This window comes from Schistocerca piceifrons, chromosome 9 (genome assembly GCF_021461385.2).
Source record: "Schistocerca piceifrons isolate TAMUIC-IGC-003096 chromosome 9, iqSchPice1.1, whole genome shotgun sequence".
NCBI classification, from domain to species: domain Eukaryota; kingdom Metazoa; phylum Arthropoda; class Insecta; order Orthoptera; family Acrididae; genus Schistocerca; species Schistocerca piceifrons.
Genome location: NC_060146.1, coordinates 156,397,646 through 156,416,012, shown reverse-complemented (window position 1 = coordinate 156,416,012; position 18,367 = coordinate 156,397,646). Strand labels below are relative to the sequence as shown.

General features: G+C 42.8%; 1 protein-coding gene across 1 annotated transcript in view; it reads left to right on the top strand.

The window, feature by feature from the left end:
• The window catches only part of LOC124716790 (collagenase-like), a 51,158-nt gene extending 33,964 nt beyond the window's left edge, over positions 1-17,194 (top strand). Inside the window, exons 5-6 of the mRNA XM_047243339.1 lie at positions 9,027-9,160; positions 17,024-17,194. Coding sequence (XP_047099295.1) covers positions 9,027-9,160; positions 17,024-17,194 — 305 coding nt within the window. The remainder of the gene's footprint in view (positions 1-9,026; positions 9,161-17,023) is intronic.
• The last annotated feature ends 1,173 nt before the right edge of the window (positions 17,195-18,367 follow it).

Genomic DNA, 18,367 nt, shown 5'->3' with positions numbered 1-18,367 from the left:
ACATCACACACATCCATGCCCGAGGCAGGATTCGAACATGAGACCGTAGCGGTAGCGCGGTTCTAGACTGAAACGCCTAGAACCGCTCGGCTACAACGGCCGGCTAGCTAATTGCAGTAAAGGAAAGTGTTGCACATAGAGGACACTGTATCTAGGAACGTATCATGGTTTTTGGTATGTACTTCAGACTAGTGACTCGTATTAGAATAACATGCGCAGGAATGAGCACTAAAGCAATTTCCACCATTTTCTTTAGTCTTTGTGGTTTTGGTGGATTTGTAAATATGTAGAGTTATACACTTGTAAATGATGTTTCATGATTATATTAAATCTATTTGGAGAATATTATTAATTCTTGTTACACAATCTTACTACAAGTTAAATTCTATGCATTTTTAAAACTACTTACGTAACCTATGTTTGGTTAAGCTATTCTTCGTCGGACATGCATCATGTACCTTGAAACAGAAGGTGCTCTACCATGGAACACGTGATACTGGCAAATTAACTGAGTTCATTTATGTCTTAACAATTTTTCTTACCTTGAAAATTGAAATTTGTGTTAGCTTCTAATAGCTTTAACATCAAAATGTATTTTACTTGTAATTGGCTTGTAATAATACTTCTTCTTAATATGATTTCGTGGACTGATTGTTGGTGTGCGGTAGAGTTATAATGCACCAGACAGACCGATAAGTAGGGTACTGAGAAATACTTCTCCACTGCAGCGCTTTTAAGTTTCAGTAGTTTGTTTCTGGGTACATGATTTTGTTATCCCTTGGAACGTGTTTACACGTTAGAAAAAATTTAATTTTCTGGAGTACTTGTATTTTCTATACATTGGAAGCTTTTGTGTTCCTTGGTAGAGCAATATTTTCGTTGTGTATGTGCACACCCTGATAGGTATGACACTGTTGGACGTTTGGGACTCATTTTTATGAATGGCTGTCAGATGCCACAAGTTCAGAATGAACATCTGAACGTTAATGAAATCATTCACGTTTAGATAAGCAGCGTTAGCCAGAGCTGAATGCTCTGAAGTTCACTTTTTGTGGAATTACTTGGTTATTAGATGTAACTACTGTATAAAGAAATACTGTCGCCTTCACACTCATATGTTTTGCAGGAAAAGCATCACCCTTGCATCACAACCCAAAGTGCCTGACATATTATCGAGTTGAAAATATAGAAAAACAAACATCTGCAGGTACACGTCTCGTTTCTTCGACAACTTGGCGTTAACTTCCATCTTCATCCGAACCGCGTGTATTTCACCTTAGCAGTGTCTACAACAATCAGTTAGCGTTGAAAAGCCACTCTTAACAACTTCATTTTTGGCTGGAAAACAGATTCCACACTAGTTAATAGGGAAGAGTCTTTAAACAGTGACAGTTTTGTTAGCTTGGTAACACTACTTAAACAAATGTGACTTAGCTGACTTTGCAAGGTTGAAAGCAGGAATCATTTGGTTGTCTCCAGTCCGTAGGCTGGTCTGCCACCACAGCTGTCGGAAGTAAGTTGAGCGTGTCCGTCTCTGTGTAACTACTGCGACCCACATCCAGTTGAACCTGCTTACCGCAGTCAAGCTGTGTTCTCTCTCTACAAATTTTTCCACTCGTCCCGCCCTACACTTCCTTACATTACCAAAATCACAATTCCTAAATGCCTCAGTATGTTTTCTATAAACTAATCCCTTCTTTTAGTCAGGCTGTGTCACAATGGGCTTTTCTGGGCAACTAGATTCAGTACATGTTCATTAGTTGCCGATCGGGCCATCTAATCCTCACCATTCTTCTGTACCTCGACAATTCAAGAGCTTGTATTCTCTTCTGATCTGAACTGTTTTCCGGCCACGTTTCACTTCTGCAGACGGCAGCCGTCTTGACTAATATCTTCAGAATATATCTCCTATATCGTAAATTTATATTCAATGATAACAAATAATTGGTTTTCAGAAACGCTACACTGCAGATAATCCTCAGAATAGTTAGATTTAATTCGATTAGACGTTATTATATTTATTCAAGTCATTATCCATTCCGATTCCAAGTCCTTTGTCATGCCTGACAGTATAATAATTAAAGTGCTGATGATATTTAAGTATGGAATATAAAACTTTAAAGACAATTTACTGTTAGTCACATTACTTTTGATGATATTGGTTAATTTCTTTCTTTAAGACTTTTCTTGTCATGTCTGCCTGAAATAGTTGACCATTTAACACGAATGTATTAATTAATTCACTATTAATAAAAAATACAGCGATTTTACTTGCATTCTGTAGCCTGTATCAGCGTATGAAAAGAGTTTGTAATGGTTACACTAGACGATCACTCTGGTGCATACTGCAGTAAAAGTGTTGGAATTCACCACACACTAGATGTGAGAGGTTAATGAAACTAAAACGACAGGCTGGTGAAACTGATAGGATATTGAACTTCCTACGACTACAGCCGTTATGAAATACACGAAAAATAATCGGAATTGCGAATATGGTCAAATAGCAGCTGTATAATGGAATGATGACAGTGAAAATTTGTGCTGGCCTGGGAGTCGAGTCCGGAATTCCCTCTTATCGCGAGCAGACGCCTTACTATTAGGCTATCGAAGCGTGCCCCATAGCCACACCCAAACTTCCATATGGCGTCAACCATGTGGCTACAGCCTGCACTCGTACATACACAATGTATATTCCCATACAGGGGAACATTTTAATTTAGGTTCTTACAAGCCAAGCAGTATAAGTAACAAAAAGATAGTTTTGAGTAAATTATATTCAGAGTAGAGACACTACAAAAAATACCATGAACAACTGAGAGAAAAAAATAATAATTTTGAAGCTTTATTGCCTATCTTATCCAGAACAATCAATGCTGAATTTTGTCAGTTACTAACATTTTATTACTAATTAAAAATCATGAGGCGCAGTGGAATTCATAGGAACACATTAATGGCAGGCAGTAACTTATTACTTGAGTTGAACATGACTGTGACTCTGCTCAGAGCCTGTTCCCAACATCCTGTTATGTTCATTTTCTGAATAACAGTAAACTTATTCACGATTTTGATTAACTGGCTTCAGTGTTCTCGCAGCTTCGTGGTGTGGAAGTTTCTGCCAAAACTGATGATGTACTGGTGGCACAAAGGGAAGGAGAGTCAGTAGATCTCTGTACCTGAGATATTTTTACTTATCTTTTTCATTATTTATTTGTAAAGCGGGGAAGACACTGATATTTCTGCCGCAGAGTTGTTGTTTCTGGTTATTAAAATTTTGAAAATCTTTCAGCTCTTAATTGAGGGATTCCCTATAGAAGAAGATGAAGGGCGAGTTCGTTTGAAAATGCAGCCACTCCATTTTTCTCAAGCCTTTCACTGAATCCTTGAGATAATCATTGAATCCGATTAGTGTGATGAAATCATTGTCAGTAATCGGGATTACCTTACATTTCCTGCAGGCCTTGGAAATAAGTAATGTCCACTGATGAGGTACAAAACTCCAAGGACTTTCCCTGGCACCCTCCTCGATAGTTCCAAAATCTTGGTCGCATTCCGTATAGGAAAGATCAGAAATCACGAATTTGTGATCTACAGTTTCAGTGTGTGTATTCTGGGTGACACACTGCGAGAACTGTACAATGTATTTACTTTTATTTTGATCCATAACGTTGTCACTAACAGCTGATATGTGTTTAACTGAAGTGGGCAATCTACTTATACAGGCTGTTTGGGAGGAAAGGTCAATATTTTAAACAGTGATAGTACTAGTAATTCTGAACAAAAAATGTTATATGAACATAATTCTGCAAATGCTTTGGGTATTGAAAGGAACTTTAATTTTGCTATGATGTGCACAACGCGAACGTATACGCAATACAAATAGACTGTAACGTGATTTTCTTGCAAACAATGCACGGGTGCGTGCCATGTTTACGCTATGCAACCTTCCACGTATTATGGTCATGTGTCGTACGTAGTACAATCACCAGTTGTTTGCGCATTTGTGCCGTGTAAGCCGCATTGTGTAAGGTACCGGCGACTGATCGATTAGTTGTGTAGTCTATGGTGTTAACTGTGTTCGTACAAGCGCTGCTAACAATGCCACACGTCTACAGTAATGAGGAATACGCAGATACAGTGTATGTTTATGTCTTCTGCGACGGTAGTGCTACCGCTGCAAGAGAAGAATACCACAGGCGCTTTCCGACTCGACGATTACCTGATCGCAGGGTGTTTACCGAAGTGTTTATCACTTTCCGTGCAACAAGCCCTCTTCCAAGTAGACATTTTTCTTCCGAGCGTACACGTCAACAAAACTTTTCAGAAACAGGAAGAAATTATCGCAAGTGTTGAGCGAAGTCCCGGTACGAGCATACGAAGAATGTCCCTGTGTATGAATATCCAACAGACACATGTATGGGAAACATTACATGTGGAAAACCTGTATCCATTTCACATACAGCGTGTCCAAAACCTCCACGTTGGTGACAATGCCCAACGACTTCAATTCTGTCACTGGGTAATTGAGAATAGTCATTTGTTTCCATACATACTATTCACTGACGAAGCCCAGTTTCCACGACATGGAATAAATGGCCACGAGAAAATACACATGCTTCGGTGGATAGCAATTTCCAAGTTCGTTTTGCCATAAATGTTTGGTGCTGCATGATCGGTAACCTTTTGATACGTCCATTTATTATCAATCAGCGACTTTCGGAAAATTTATTTGTGGAACTATCTGAAGACATTGCTTTAGCCAAGCGAACTGGAATGTACTTTCAACATGACGGTACCCCTCCACATATTACCTTAGGTGTGAGGGGCCATCTTAACCGCAACTACCCTAATCGCTGGTTTGGCCTTGGCGGTGCTGTCAACTAGCCTCCAAGATCACCTGATCTTACACTTTTAGATTTCTGGTTATGTGATGGGATGAAATCAGAGGTGCACAAAGTGAAGGTAAAAGCACGAGATTAACTGCTTCGTCGCCTCATGGACGCTGCTGAATTGATCAGGAGTCAATCCCAGGCAGTTCAACAAGAAACACAACATGTTATAGCTAAGGCGCAAAAGTGCATTGACGTTCATGGTGGGATATTCGAACTTGTTCTGTGAACTGTACAACATCTATACCATAAGTGCCGGCCGCTGTGGCCAAGCGGTTCTAGGCATTTCAGTTTGGAACCGCGCGACCGCTACAGTCGCAGGTTCGAATCCTGCCTCGGGCATGGATGTGTGTGATGTCCTTGCCTTAGTTAAGTTTAAGTAGTTCTAAGTTCTAGGGGACTGATGACCTCAGATGCCAAGTCCCATAGTGCTCAGAGTCATTTGAACCATTTTTGAACGGTAAGTGTTAAAGACGTTTGTGAAAGACATGGTACATCTTTTCAACTGAATACATGTAACATGCATGTTGTAATGCATTATGTACTAAATGCAACGTAAATACACATTATGTAAGAATGTGTAACATAACTGTACTTCTCTGTAAGATTGTTTTCAAGAGAATCACGTTGCGGTCTACATCTACATCTACATCGACACTCCGCAAGCCACCCAACGGTGTGTGGCGGAGGGCACTTTACGTGCCACTGTCATTACCTCCCTTTCCTGTTCCAGTCGCGTATGGTTCGCGGGAAGAACGACTGTCTGAAAGCCTCCGTGCGCGCTCTAATCTCTCTAATTTTACATTCGTGATCTCCTCGGGAAGTATAAGTAGGGGGAAGCAATATATTCGATACCTCATCCAGAAACGCACCCTCTCGAAACCTGGCGAGCAAGCTACACCGCGATGCAGAGCGCCTCTCTTGCAGAGTCTGCCACTTGAGTTTATTAAACATCTCCGTAACGCTATCACGGTTACCAAATAACCCAGTGACGAAACGCGCCGCTCTTCTTTGTACTGCGTATACGTTTAAGTTGTGCTCATTTATTATGCAGAATTAAAGTTCCTTTCAATACCTGTACCTCCCTAACGAAGCATTTACAGACCTATGTTCATATAACATTATTTTGTTCAGAATTACTTATACTATCACTGTGTAAAATATTGACCTTTCCTCCCCAAATATCCTGCAGAAGAAATGAAGCAATTTCTTGGCGTCCACGAGCAGTTTGACCCTTGTACCAAATGTACTTTGTTGCACCTCCAGGGGCTAAATCGTGTCCACAAAAATTGTAAGTCCATAGCTGTGCTGTATAATACGCTCTGCGCCAAGGAAGCACAGGTGGAGGGAGTGTCTTCCGTACAACAAAACATATTGCTATTTGTGAACTGTCGTATTTTGAACGTTCCTTTGGCCTGCCTCTTTCTTCTCTAGCTGTCTGTGCCTTAAGCAAATATAATATATCTAAACACCAAGAACTGAATCCAATGTAGGCTATACCAGATGCATGGTATTTCCATCTGGAAACAAGAAGCATACCTACAAAACATAACAAAAGTAAGTGTTGCCAACAGCAATACCTTGAAACGTAAGGCTAAGGTCTCTGGCACGACCCTGCAGCGGCAAACTATTTATTTGCATTCATTGTTCATTATTTACCATAGTTTCTGGGATATGTCTCGAAACTGTTTGAGGGAAAGGTACAGAACTTGACCAGCATTGATTTTAAAACAAACTGAATGGGTACCACAGTCAAATACCTGCATCTGTGTTTTACAAGAAAGAACTTCTACAAAACTGTCCATCAGTGTCGCAGCAATCATGAGCCTTAATACAAGGACGCGCAACAACCCGAACTTATGACTGTAAGTTCCACTTGGGAGCACAGCGGGCGATGATAACCTCGTTGTTGTGCGCCCTAAAACACTAATAATCATCATCATCATCATCCACTTGGGAGAAATTAATCTTTGTATGCAAATTGAATGAGTAGCGTGAATCATTCCCTACACCTGAAGCTACTAACTCCAGTAACTTTGTACGTGACCTAACATATATAATATCGAACCGATGTAATAGGTAACACCACGTTTCACAAGAAACGTATGTATTAGTTAGCTGCCCATGTCCGTCTCTGAGAAAAATTTTCATCAACTCCCCTGAGAGTAGGTTGCCTTGTCAGGTCCTTAACTGACCAATCCCTAGAGTCTGTTAAAAAGCGTGGGCCACTGAGTCAAACAGGGCTGCCGAAAAATTGGAGGTAGCCTTTGCTCATAGGCTCTCTCCAAACAATGAAGTGTCACAGAAGGCGCTAGAAAGGTTTGTTTGGATTTCTATGGAGCCAGTCAAACAACGAGCTTTTAAAAGGGCAGGACGGCTGGTTTCTGCCCTTGAGTTATGTTCCCGCAAGCCAGACATAAAGAAAGTAAAACGAATTTTCCCCAGATCCCATAGAAAGAAAGGAACGGAAATTCTTTTAACTTGAGGTCCAGTCGCCATATTCTCGTCTAATGCAGGTGAATCGACAGGGACTTGCTGAGGAGGGCTGAGGTTCCTGGTTCCCGTAACAGAACAGAAAGAAGAAGTCCAGCACAAAATCCCTCTCCAAATATTGTCATATGACAGACTACAGCCCGCATCTCGTGGTCGTGCGGTAGCGTTCTGGCTTCCCACGCCCGGGTTCCCGGGTTCGATTCCCGGCGGGGTCAGGGATTTTCTCTGCCTCGTGATGGCTGGGTGTTGTGTGATGTCCTTAGGTTAGTTAGGTTTAAGTAGTTGTAAGTTCTAGGGGACTGATGACCATAGATGTTAAGTCCCATAGTGCTCAGAGCCATTTGAACCATTTGACAGACTACAAATGCACCTGACAGAAACATTGTCTAGCAGTAACACAGGGAAAACTAAAATTATGAACGAGATGTGGATATACATGATCCCTTTCTCATAAATACTGCTTAACTTCTTAACAAAAAGTTAAAGTAATTTTCGCAGTTTATATCATTGTTAATCACGGAAAGAAATCATTCTATCACTATATTTTACGCTTATATATTTCTATGCGATTTGGGAGACAATCTGAGCAGCCGTCTTCGGTTGTTTGCAGATGACGTTGCAAAAAGATTTAGAAAAGATATCTGAATGGTGCGAAAAGTGGCAGTTGACCCTAAATAACGAAAAGTGTGAGGTCATCCACAAGAGTGCTAAAAGGAACTCGTTAAACTTCTGTTACACGATTAAACAGTCAAATCTAAAAGGTGTAAATTCAACTAAATACCTATGTATTACAATTACGAACAACTTAAATTGGAAGGAACATATAGAAGATGTTGTGGGGAAGGCTAGCCAAAGACTGCGTTTTAATGGCAGGACACTTAGAAAATGTAACAGGCCTACTAGGGAGACTGCCTACACTACGCTTGTACGTCCTTTTTCAAAATACTGCTGCGCGGTGTGGGATCCTCCAGATAGGACTGACGGAGTACATTGAAAAAGTATTATTATCGCGAAATATGGGAGAGAGTGTCACAGAAATGATACAGGATTTGGGCTGGACATCATTAAAAGAAAGGCGTTTTTCGTTGCCACGGAATCTTCTCACGAAATTCCAAAGAACAACTTTCTTCTCCGAATGCGAAAATATTTTGTTGACACCGACATACGTGGGGGGTGGGGGGGGGGGAGGGGGGGAACGATCACCAAGATAAAATAAGGAAAATTAGAGCTCGTACGGAAATATATAGGCGTTCACTCTCTCCGTGCGCTTTGCGAGATTGGAATAAAGGAGAATTGTGAAGGTGGTTCGATGAACCCTCTGCCAGGCACTTAAATGTGATTTGCAGAGTATCCATGTAGAAGTAGGTATATGCAATGTTCATTCATTTGGCAATAGCCAGTATATAATTATATAGACAAACAAATGCTTTATTAGTGACATGGAAACTGATTCAGTCTCAGTCGTACTGAAAAATTTCTACAAATGAAGTTCACTAAGTACTTCATTACTCAAGGATCCTTATATTGCGAATACTTAGAACTGATGTTACGTATTTATTTTGTATTACTACTGAAGAGTACTGTAACTAAAAGTTCACATTAGTAAAGAGCCACGAAATTAACGTGATTTAATTCTTTTGGTTACAGCGGGAGATACAGAGGTTCTTCTATGGAGTCAGGTGACGGTTGTTCCCAACTCAGTATGCTCGGAGTTCTACGAAGCAGGTGCCATTACTGACAATATTATGTGCGCTGGGAACACGTACACTGGCGTATGCTGGGTGAGTATAGAGTGTTTTTCATCACACAACCACTTACTTCTAGAAAACGAACTGCTGTGTGACTTTCGAAATTCTTTATTAGTTGGGAAAACGTAAATTCTTGTTACAATCTATACCTATTATAAATTAATGTAGCAATTTGTTTCTTCGATATTTGTAGCTAAGTCACGCAGTCTCCTTGCATGCATTGATAGCCTGTCGACATGTGTAATATAGCTATGAGTGACGTTTAATCTCCCGAGTTATTCCTTTTTTTCATTAATAATTTACCGTCAGCAGAGGTCAGTGATCCATAAGCTGGAGGGAGGTGAACTGGATTTCTTCTGTAGGGAGATTGGTAGTTCCGTTGATAACCACACTGGCAAGCAATTTAGGCTGCGACGGAATTATTTAGAGCTAACAGTTGCGAAACTACAATGAAGCGCACAAGGAAACTAGTATACGCATGCGTATTCAAATACAGAGACATGTAAACATGCAGAATACGGCGCTCCGGTCGGCAACGCCTGTATAAGACAAGAAGTGTCTGACGCAGTTCTTAGGTGGGTTACTGCTGCTACAAAGCTTTATGCCTAGCCTGAGCCTGTCAACACCGACATTGGACTGTTGATGACTGGAGACATGTTGGATGGTCGGACGAGTCTCGTTCCAAATAGTACCGAGCGGATGGATACTGGTATGAAGACCACGTCTAGACTCCATGGACCGTGCATGTCACCAGGGGACTGTTCAAGCTGGTGGAGGCTATGGAGTGGTGTGTGGCGTGTGCAGTTGGAGTGATATGGGACCCCTGATACGCCTAGGTACGAGTCTGACAGGTGACACGTATGTAAGCATCCTGTCCGATCACTTGCATCTATTCATGTCCATTGTGCATTCCGACGGACTTCTGAAATTCCAGCAGGACAATGAGACACACCACACGTCCAGAATTGCTACAGAGTGGCTCCAGAAACAGTTGGAACATTTCCGCTGGCCACCAAACTCCTCAGACATGAACATCATTGAGCATATCTGGGATGCCTTGCAATGTGCTGTTCAGAAGAGACCTACACCCCCTTCTCCTCTTACGGATTTATGGACAGCCCTGCAGGATTCATGGTGTCAGTTCCCTCCAGCAGTACTTCAGACATTAGTCGAGCCCATGCCACATCATGTTGTGGCACATATTCGTGCTCGCAGGACCCTACGCGCTATTAGGCTGGTGCACCAGTTTCTTTGGCTCATCAGTTTAGCAGGCTTACAACTGCTACCTGACTGACAACTTTTCCTTCCTAAGAAAATCCGTATTATGAAACCGCAGGTATCGTAAGTAAAGAGCTTTGTGTAGTGCAGTCATCAAAGGCCCAGCATTGAAATCTGCAACAATTTGCGGAAGGGCTGCACTTCTGTCACACTGAGCGATTCACTTCAATCGTCGTTGATCCAGTTCTTGCAGGATGCTTTCGTGGATGCAGCGATGTCAGAGATGTTATGTTTTACTATTTTCCTTATATTCGAGGTACACTCGTGGAATGGTCGTAAGGGGAAATTCCCCACTTCATCGCTACCTCGGGAATGCTGTGTCGCATCGCCCGTGCGCCGAATATAACAGCACTTCAAACGCAGTTAAATTTTGATAACCTGCCATTGTAGCAGCAGTAACCAATTTGAAACTGCGCGAATCACTTGTTGTCTTATACGGGCGCTGTCGCCTGCAGCGTAGTATTCTGCCAGTTTATATGCCTCTGTATTTGAATATGCATGTCTATATCAGTTTCTTTGGCTCTTCAGTGTACATTACTCCCCTGGCTGTCTTTGGTATCGGCGTGTTTGTGCCTTTCATCAGCGTACTTGCGTCATTGGTAAACACAAAGTTCTTGAAGAGTGCTCCAATGCTGATGGGGTGTCGTTTACATAGCTCGGAGCATAGTATCGTTCGTAAGATTTTTTAATACACTACTGGCCATTAAAACTGCTACACCACGAAGACGACGTGCTACAGATGCGAAATTTAACCGACAGGAAGAAGATGATGTGATATGCAAATGATTAGCTTTTCAGAGCATTCACACGAGGTTGGAGCCGGTGGCGACACCTACAACGTGCTGACATGAGGAAAGTTTCCAACCGATTTCTCGTACACAAACAGCAGTTGACCGGCGTTGCCTGGTGAAGCGTTGTTGTGATGCCTCGTGTAAGGAGGAGAAATGCGTAGCATCACGTTTCCGACTTTGATAAAGGTTGGATTGTAGCCTATCGCGATTGCGGTTTATCGTATCGCGACATTGCTGCTCGCGTTGGTCGAGATCCAATGACTGTTACAGTTCAATTCTTTTATCTTGGCGGCTCGCGCATGCCCGCCCAGACGCGGGAGATTGCTGCGTTGCCAGTTGCACACGACGCACGCGCCAATAGAAGCAGCGCCATAGTATAGCATAGTTCGCAAGCTTACTTTTAGGGGGGAGCGCGCAATTCATTAAGTAAAGCCACCACGGCCTCATTAACCCTTTCGCTGTTACAAACACGTGCTCCCTGCATTCCGCGCTGTGCGCGATTTTGTTACTGCACTGCTCGCCTGTGCAGACACATCGTGTTCCCACTGCTTTGACACACTTACCATTCGATTTCACAAAAACTATTTGGCCCAAAAATTTGATTTTTACACGTCTTCTTGACTGATACCTTCCCCACCATAAATGACTTAATTTTGTTTCGATGTTCAACGCAATTATTATGCAGCATTAAATATAGTAAACCATTGCACGAAATTTTGAAGAGTTTGCAGAGGTAAAAGTCCATAGCGTATACTTTCCGTATGGTCGATTTTAGTTGCCACAATGTTGAGAATGAAATGTAGACAGGATACCTAAATTTCATATAAAACTTACTGTATAACAATATCTCATTTAAGTACCACATAGGTGTCGTATGTAATATTGAGAAATATTCCGTCTTTCGCGACTGTAACAAAAGTTTTATTTACACTGAGCACGTTTGGCTTTATTTTAAAGCACTTCAATCAATCAAAAGGAAGTACACAAAATACATTAAACAAAACTGTGGACTTACAAAAACATTAGGACTTGAATATACCGTCTATCAGTGAAGTGCTCTGAGCTATGTCAAATATAATTTTTGTGTGTGGCACACACAAACATCATTTATTTGCTAAAACACTGATCTGCCAATACAAACGTTGAATATTGTGTTACTGCACCACAAAACTACGAAAGGTGACTTGGCAATGGAGGAGACAAAATACTGTCCACTGAAGATGCTTCAAAAGAGAGAAATGCGTCTGGTCTAAATAAGTCCCTTATTACAGTTGCAGAAGAGGAATATATTTCAGTACCATTAGTAAAACTGCGACTGTGGAACAAAAACAAGAAAGAGAACATGAGTACCATTGTGTATGTGCCATACCTTTCCTTGATTGAAGTGCTTTAAAATAAAGCCAAACGCGTCCGGTGTAAATAATACTTTTATTACAGTCGCGAAAGACGGAATATTTCTCAATATTACATACGACACCGATGTCGTACTTAAATTAAATGAGATTTTGTTATACAGTAAATTTTATATGAAATTTAGGTATCTTGTCCACATTTCATTCTCAACATTGTGGCAACTAAAATCGACCATACGGAAAGTATACGCTATGGACTTTTACCTCTGCAAACTCTTCAAAATTTCGTGCAATGGTTTACTATATTTAATGCTGCATAATAACTGCGTTGAACATCGAAACAAAATTAAGTCATTTATGGGGGGAAGGTATCAGTCAAGAAGACGTGTAAAAATCAAATTTTTGGGCCAAATAGTTTTTTGAAATCGAATGATAAGTGTGTCAAAGCAGTGGGAACACGATGTGTCTGCACAGGCGAGCAGTGCAGTGACAAAATCGCGCACAGCGCGGAATGCAGCGAGCACGTGTCTGCAGCAGCGAAAGGGTTAATGAACAGACAAAGCACTAGAACAAAACTGTTAAGGCTTTCGTGACCACTTGTTGACAAACTGCCCATAGGCTTCTGTCTCGGGTTCTTCGGCCGACGTTCATCTAATGATTTTTCTGACGTTTCGCCAGCACGAGTGGCTGGCATTGTCAAAGCTTCACCCTCCATTGCCGGTGGTGAACTGAAGGCGAGCTCGCGGCCGCAGACTATATGTACCTGGCGCGCCAACGTCCGAGGGCTTCTCCGCGGTCATTTTCGGTGCGGTTCTCCTCTTGCTACCTGCGACGGTCGTTCGCTGCAGTACGGGAAGCCAGGATCCGTTGACCTTACGGCTTTCCTCTTTCTTATTGAAACTGTTCGCGTGTTTTTGTATTTCTACAGCTTCTCAGAACAAGCGCGCGTGATAGTGCTTCTCTACAACCAGAACTTCCGTGTCGGCGAAATTTTTTACGTGGTCGGTCCCATTCAGTGCGCGCTCTGTCACGGCCGATTTCTCGACCTGCCCCAACCTGCAATGTCGCTTATGCTCTTTGATCCTGGTGTTAATGGATCGTCCAGTCATTCCGACATAAACTTTTCCGCATGTGCAAGGTATACGGTATATTCCTGACATTGCAAGTGGGTCTCTTTTCTCCTTCGCCGATCTAAGACACTATTTGATCTTCCTTGTCGGTTTGAAAATCGTCTTTACGCCGTGTTTGCGCAATATACGGCCGATTCTGTCCGTCACTCTGGGAATGTATGGCAGAAAGGCCGTACCCGACATTTCTTTTTCTGGTTCCTTACTTCGCCGAGTGTTTGGCTCTGTTACACTTCTAATGTAATGTGTGGAGTACCCATTGCTCCTCAGAACAGTTTCCAGGTGTTGCATTTCTCGTTTGAGGTGTTGAGGCTCACATGTTCGTCCTGCTCTCGTTACGAGCGTACTAATCACGCCTCTTTTCTGGCTCGTGTGGTGGTTTGACAGTTTGTGCAGGTATCGGTCCGTGTGTGTCGGTTTTCGATACACGCTGTGTCCCAGGTTTTCGCCGTCCCTTGTGACCAGCACATCTAGAAATGGCATTTTCTTGTCCTTTTCTACTTCCATGGTAAATGTTATGTTGGCATGGAGGCTGTTCAAGTGTCTCAGGAATTCACCGAGCTGTTCTTCACCATGGCTCCACACCACGAAAGTATCATCGACGTACCTGTACTACACCTTAGGTTTGCAAGTCGCCGAGTCCAGTGCGTGTGCTTGGAATTGTTCCATGAAGAAGTTGGCCACCACTGGACTGAGAGGACTACCCATGGCGACGCCTTCCAGCTGTTCGTAGAAATCGCCATTCCACGTGAAATAGCTCGTGGTGAGACATGCATGGAAGAGCTTTTTGATGTCTTGCGGGAACATGGAACCGATGTGCTCCAGAGCGTCGCTGAGTGGCACTTTCGTAAATAACGAAACAACATCAAAACTGACCAGGATGTCGTTTGGCGCTCAGTTTCTTCAGCTTCTCAATGAAATGTCCTGTCCTTAATGTATGTGTCGGTCTTTCCCACGTGTGGCTGGAGCAGAGAGGCCAAGTGTTTCGCCAGTTTATACGTTGGTGATCCAGGAGCGCTAACGATCGGTCTCAGTGGAACGTTGTTCTGATGGATCTTGGGTAATTCATACACTTGCAATGTCGGGAATATACCGTATACCTTGCACATGTCGGAATGACTGGACGATCCATTAACACCAGGATCAAAGAGCATAAGCGACATTGCAGGTTGGGGCAGGTGGAGAAATCGGCCGTGGCAGAGCACGCACTGAATGAGACCGACCACGTAATAAAATTCGCCGACACGGAAGTTCTGTCTGTAGAGAAGCACTATCACTCGCGCTTGTTCAGAGAAGCTGTAGAAATCAAAAAACACGCGAACCAGTTTCAACAAGAAAGAGGAAAGCCTTAAGGTAAACGGATCCTGGCTTCTCGTACTGCAGCGAACGACCGTCGCAGGTAGCAAGAGGAGAACCGCACCGGAAATGACCGCGGAGAAGCCCTCGGACGTTGGCGCGCCAGGTACATATAGTCTGCGGCCGCGAGCTCGCCTCCAGTTCACCAACGGCAATGGAGGGTGAAGCTCTGACAATGCCAGCCACTCGTGCTGGCGAAACGTCAGAAAAATCATTAGATGAACGTCGGCCGAAGAACCCGAGACAGAAGCCAATAGGCAGTTTGTCAAAGCACTAGAAATTTCAAAAAATTGCTTTCAAACGAATATAATTCGTGAAGTAAGGCACTTCGATATTCTTTTTAAATAATGAAAAATATCAAGCACTGTACAAGGTTTGAACTCATAACCTTTCGCATAGCAGCCCAACACCGTAAACATTACGCTAACGCACCTCGTGTGACTATATAACGCAATGAGGAGTATAACACATAACGCAAAATACTGACAAACACTGTTGGCATGACTATGAATTACTCACGCTTCGTCGAAGTACAATAGGAAATAAACAATTACCGCTGTTCTTTATTGCGAAAAAGCGGTTCGTGAGAGTGATACAAACACCTTTCCTTGCTATCGCCTGAATTAGGAGTCCTATTGCTTGTTTGGTTTAATTAATTAATAGAATATGAAGCAATTGGTATAAAGAATGATTTTCCAAACTTTCTATAAAAGAATGTCTGCTATCAAGACATTGCTTTTGTTCTATTACTTTATTTATGACTGAACGTTTCTAAAACTGAAGACACTCGTCCATGCTCTGCACTGCAGTCGAGATGTGGCAACGTCGTTCTCTGTTCATTGGCTGACTGTGTTTTGTGACGTCAGATGCGCAGAACGAACCTAAACTCGGCCGCCAACATAAATGACGCGCACTTTGGCAGAATATGGAATCGGTGGGTTCAGGAGGGTAATACGGAACGCCGTGCTGGATCCCAACGGCCTCGTATCACTAGCAGTCGAGATGACAGGCATCTTATCCGCATGGCTTAAAGGATCGTGCAGCCACGTCTCGAATCCTGAGTCAACAGATGGGGACGTTTGCAAGACAACCACCATCTGCACGAAGAGTTCGACGACGTTTGCAGCAGCATGGACTATCAGCTCAGAGACCATGGCTGCGGTTACCCATTACGCTGCATCACAGACAGGAGCGTCTGCGATGGTATACTCAAAGACGAACCTGGGTGCACGAATGGCAAAAAGTCATTTCTGTTTACAGCCTCATGATGGTCACATCTGTGTTTGGCGACATCGTGGTGAACGCACATTGGAAGCGTGTATTCGTCATCGCCATACTGGCGTATCACCCGGCGTGATGGTATGGGGTGCCATTGGTTACAAGTCTCGGTCACCTCTTGTTTGCATCGACGGCACTCTAAACAGTGGACGGTACATTTAAGATGTCTTATGACCCGTGGCTCTACCCTTCATTCGATCCCTATGAAATCCTACATTTCAGCAGGATAATGCACGACCGCATGTTGCAGTCCTGTACGGGCCTTTCTGGATACAGAAAATGTCGACTGCTGCCCTGGTCAGCACATTCTCCAGATCTCACACCAATTGAAAACGTCTGGTCAATGGTGGCTGAGCAACTGGTTCGTCACAATACGACAGTAACTACTCTTGATGAACTGTGGTATCGTGTTGAAGCTGCATGGGCAGCTGTACCTGTACACGTCATCCAAGCTCTGTTTGACTCAATGCCCAGGCTTATCAAGGCCGTTATTACGGCCAGAGATGGTTGTTCTTGGTACTGATTTCTCATGATCTATGCACCCAAATTGCGTGAAAATGTAATCACATATCAGTTCTAGTATAATATATTTGTTCAATGAATACCCGTTTATCATCTGCATTTCTTCTTGGTGTAGCAGTTTTAATGGCCAGTAGTGTATTTGCAGCAGAAGTGTAGTAGATGTTTCCAAGGAAGTAACTGTCTACGTTTCAGTCGGACCTCGGTACTCCCCTGGTTCTGGAGACTGAAGGAGGTTTCAAGCAGATCGGAGTGGCCGGCTTCCTTCCGACCGACGGGTGCGTAACAGGGGTGCCTGCTGGCTTCGTCAGGGTCACCTCCGTTCTCGACTGGATCGCCACCATCACCGCAACCAAATTTCAGTGAGGAGTCGGTTTTGCCTGGGACGTAGTTCTGTTCTGGCGCCACCTCACTGTTTAGTTCATTTCAAAAGCATTTGCTCATTCTGTTTATATTTTATCACAATTCTTGTAATCGCACTGTATAAGAATATTAACTGAAATAAAGAAAATCACGAGAGAATATCTAATTATTGCTAAAGCATATGGTCTCAGATCTCTGTCTTCCTCAGTCCTAATGTAACATAAAGGGTGTTCAGAAGTTCCCGTTATCAAACTTCTAGGATATTTAGAGCGGAGTGGCTGCATTACATTTTGAAAAGCGACCAATGTCCGGAAACGTTCCACGACGGTTTTGTTCAGATGGTTAACTCATCCACTTTTGCTTGAGGAAATAGGCGAGACGCAGTGCAATTATTAGGCAACAATTCGAAAGGAAACGTAATGAAATATTCATTTAACACTGAAGCACATTTGTTTAGATTATTCCAGAATATAAAAGAAATCAGCATTCTGTACTACACAACAATACTGATGCATTACAATAGCGACTCGATGTGTTGACCACACCGTTCTTACAGATACTGTATCTGCGAAGCATGCTCTAGTACACATTTTTTTTTTTTTTTTTGGTCATCAGTCTACTGACTGGTTTGATGCGGCCCGCCACGAATTCCTTTCCTGTGCTAACCTCTTCGTCTCAGAGTAGCACTTGCAACCTACGTCCTCAATTATTTGCTTGACGTATTCCAATCTCTGTCTTCCTCTACAGTTTTTGCACTCTACAGCTCCCTCTAGTACCACGGAAGTCATTCCCTCATGTCTTAGGAGATGTCTTATCATCCTGTCCCTTCTCCTTATCAGTATTTTCCACATATTCCTTTCCTCTCCGATTCTGCGTAGAACCTCCTCATTCCTTACCTTATCATCCACCTAATTTTCAACATTCGTCTATAGCACCACATCTCGAATGCTTCGATTCTCCTCTGTTCCGGTTTTCTCACAGTCCATGTTTCACTACCATACGATGCTGTACTCCAGACGTACATCCTCAGAAATTTCTTCCTCAAAGTAAGGCCGGTATTTGATATTAGTAGACTTCTCTTGGCCAGAAATGCCTTTTTTGCCATAGCGAGTCTGCTTTTGATGTCCTCCTTGCTCCGTCCGTCATTGGTTATTTTACTGCCTAGGTAGCAGAATT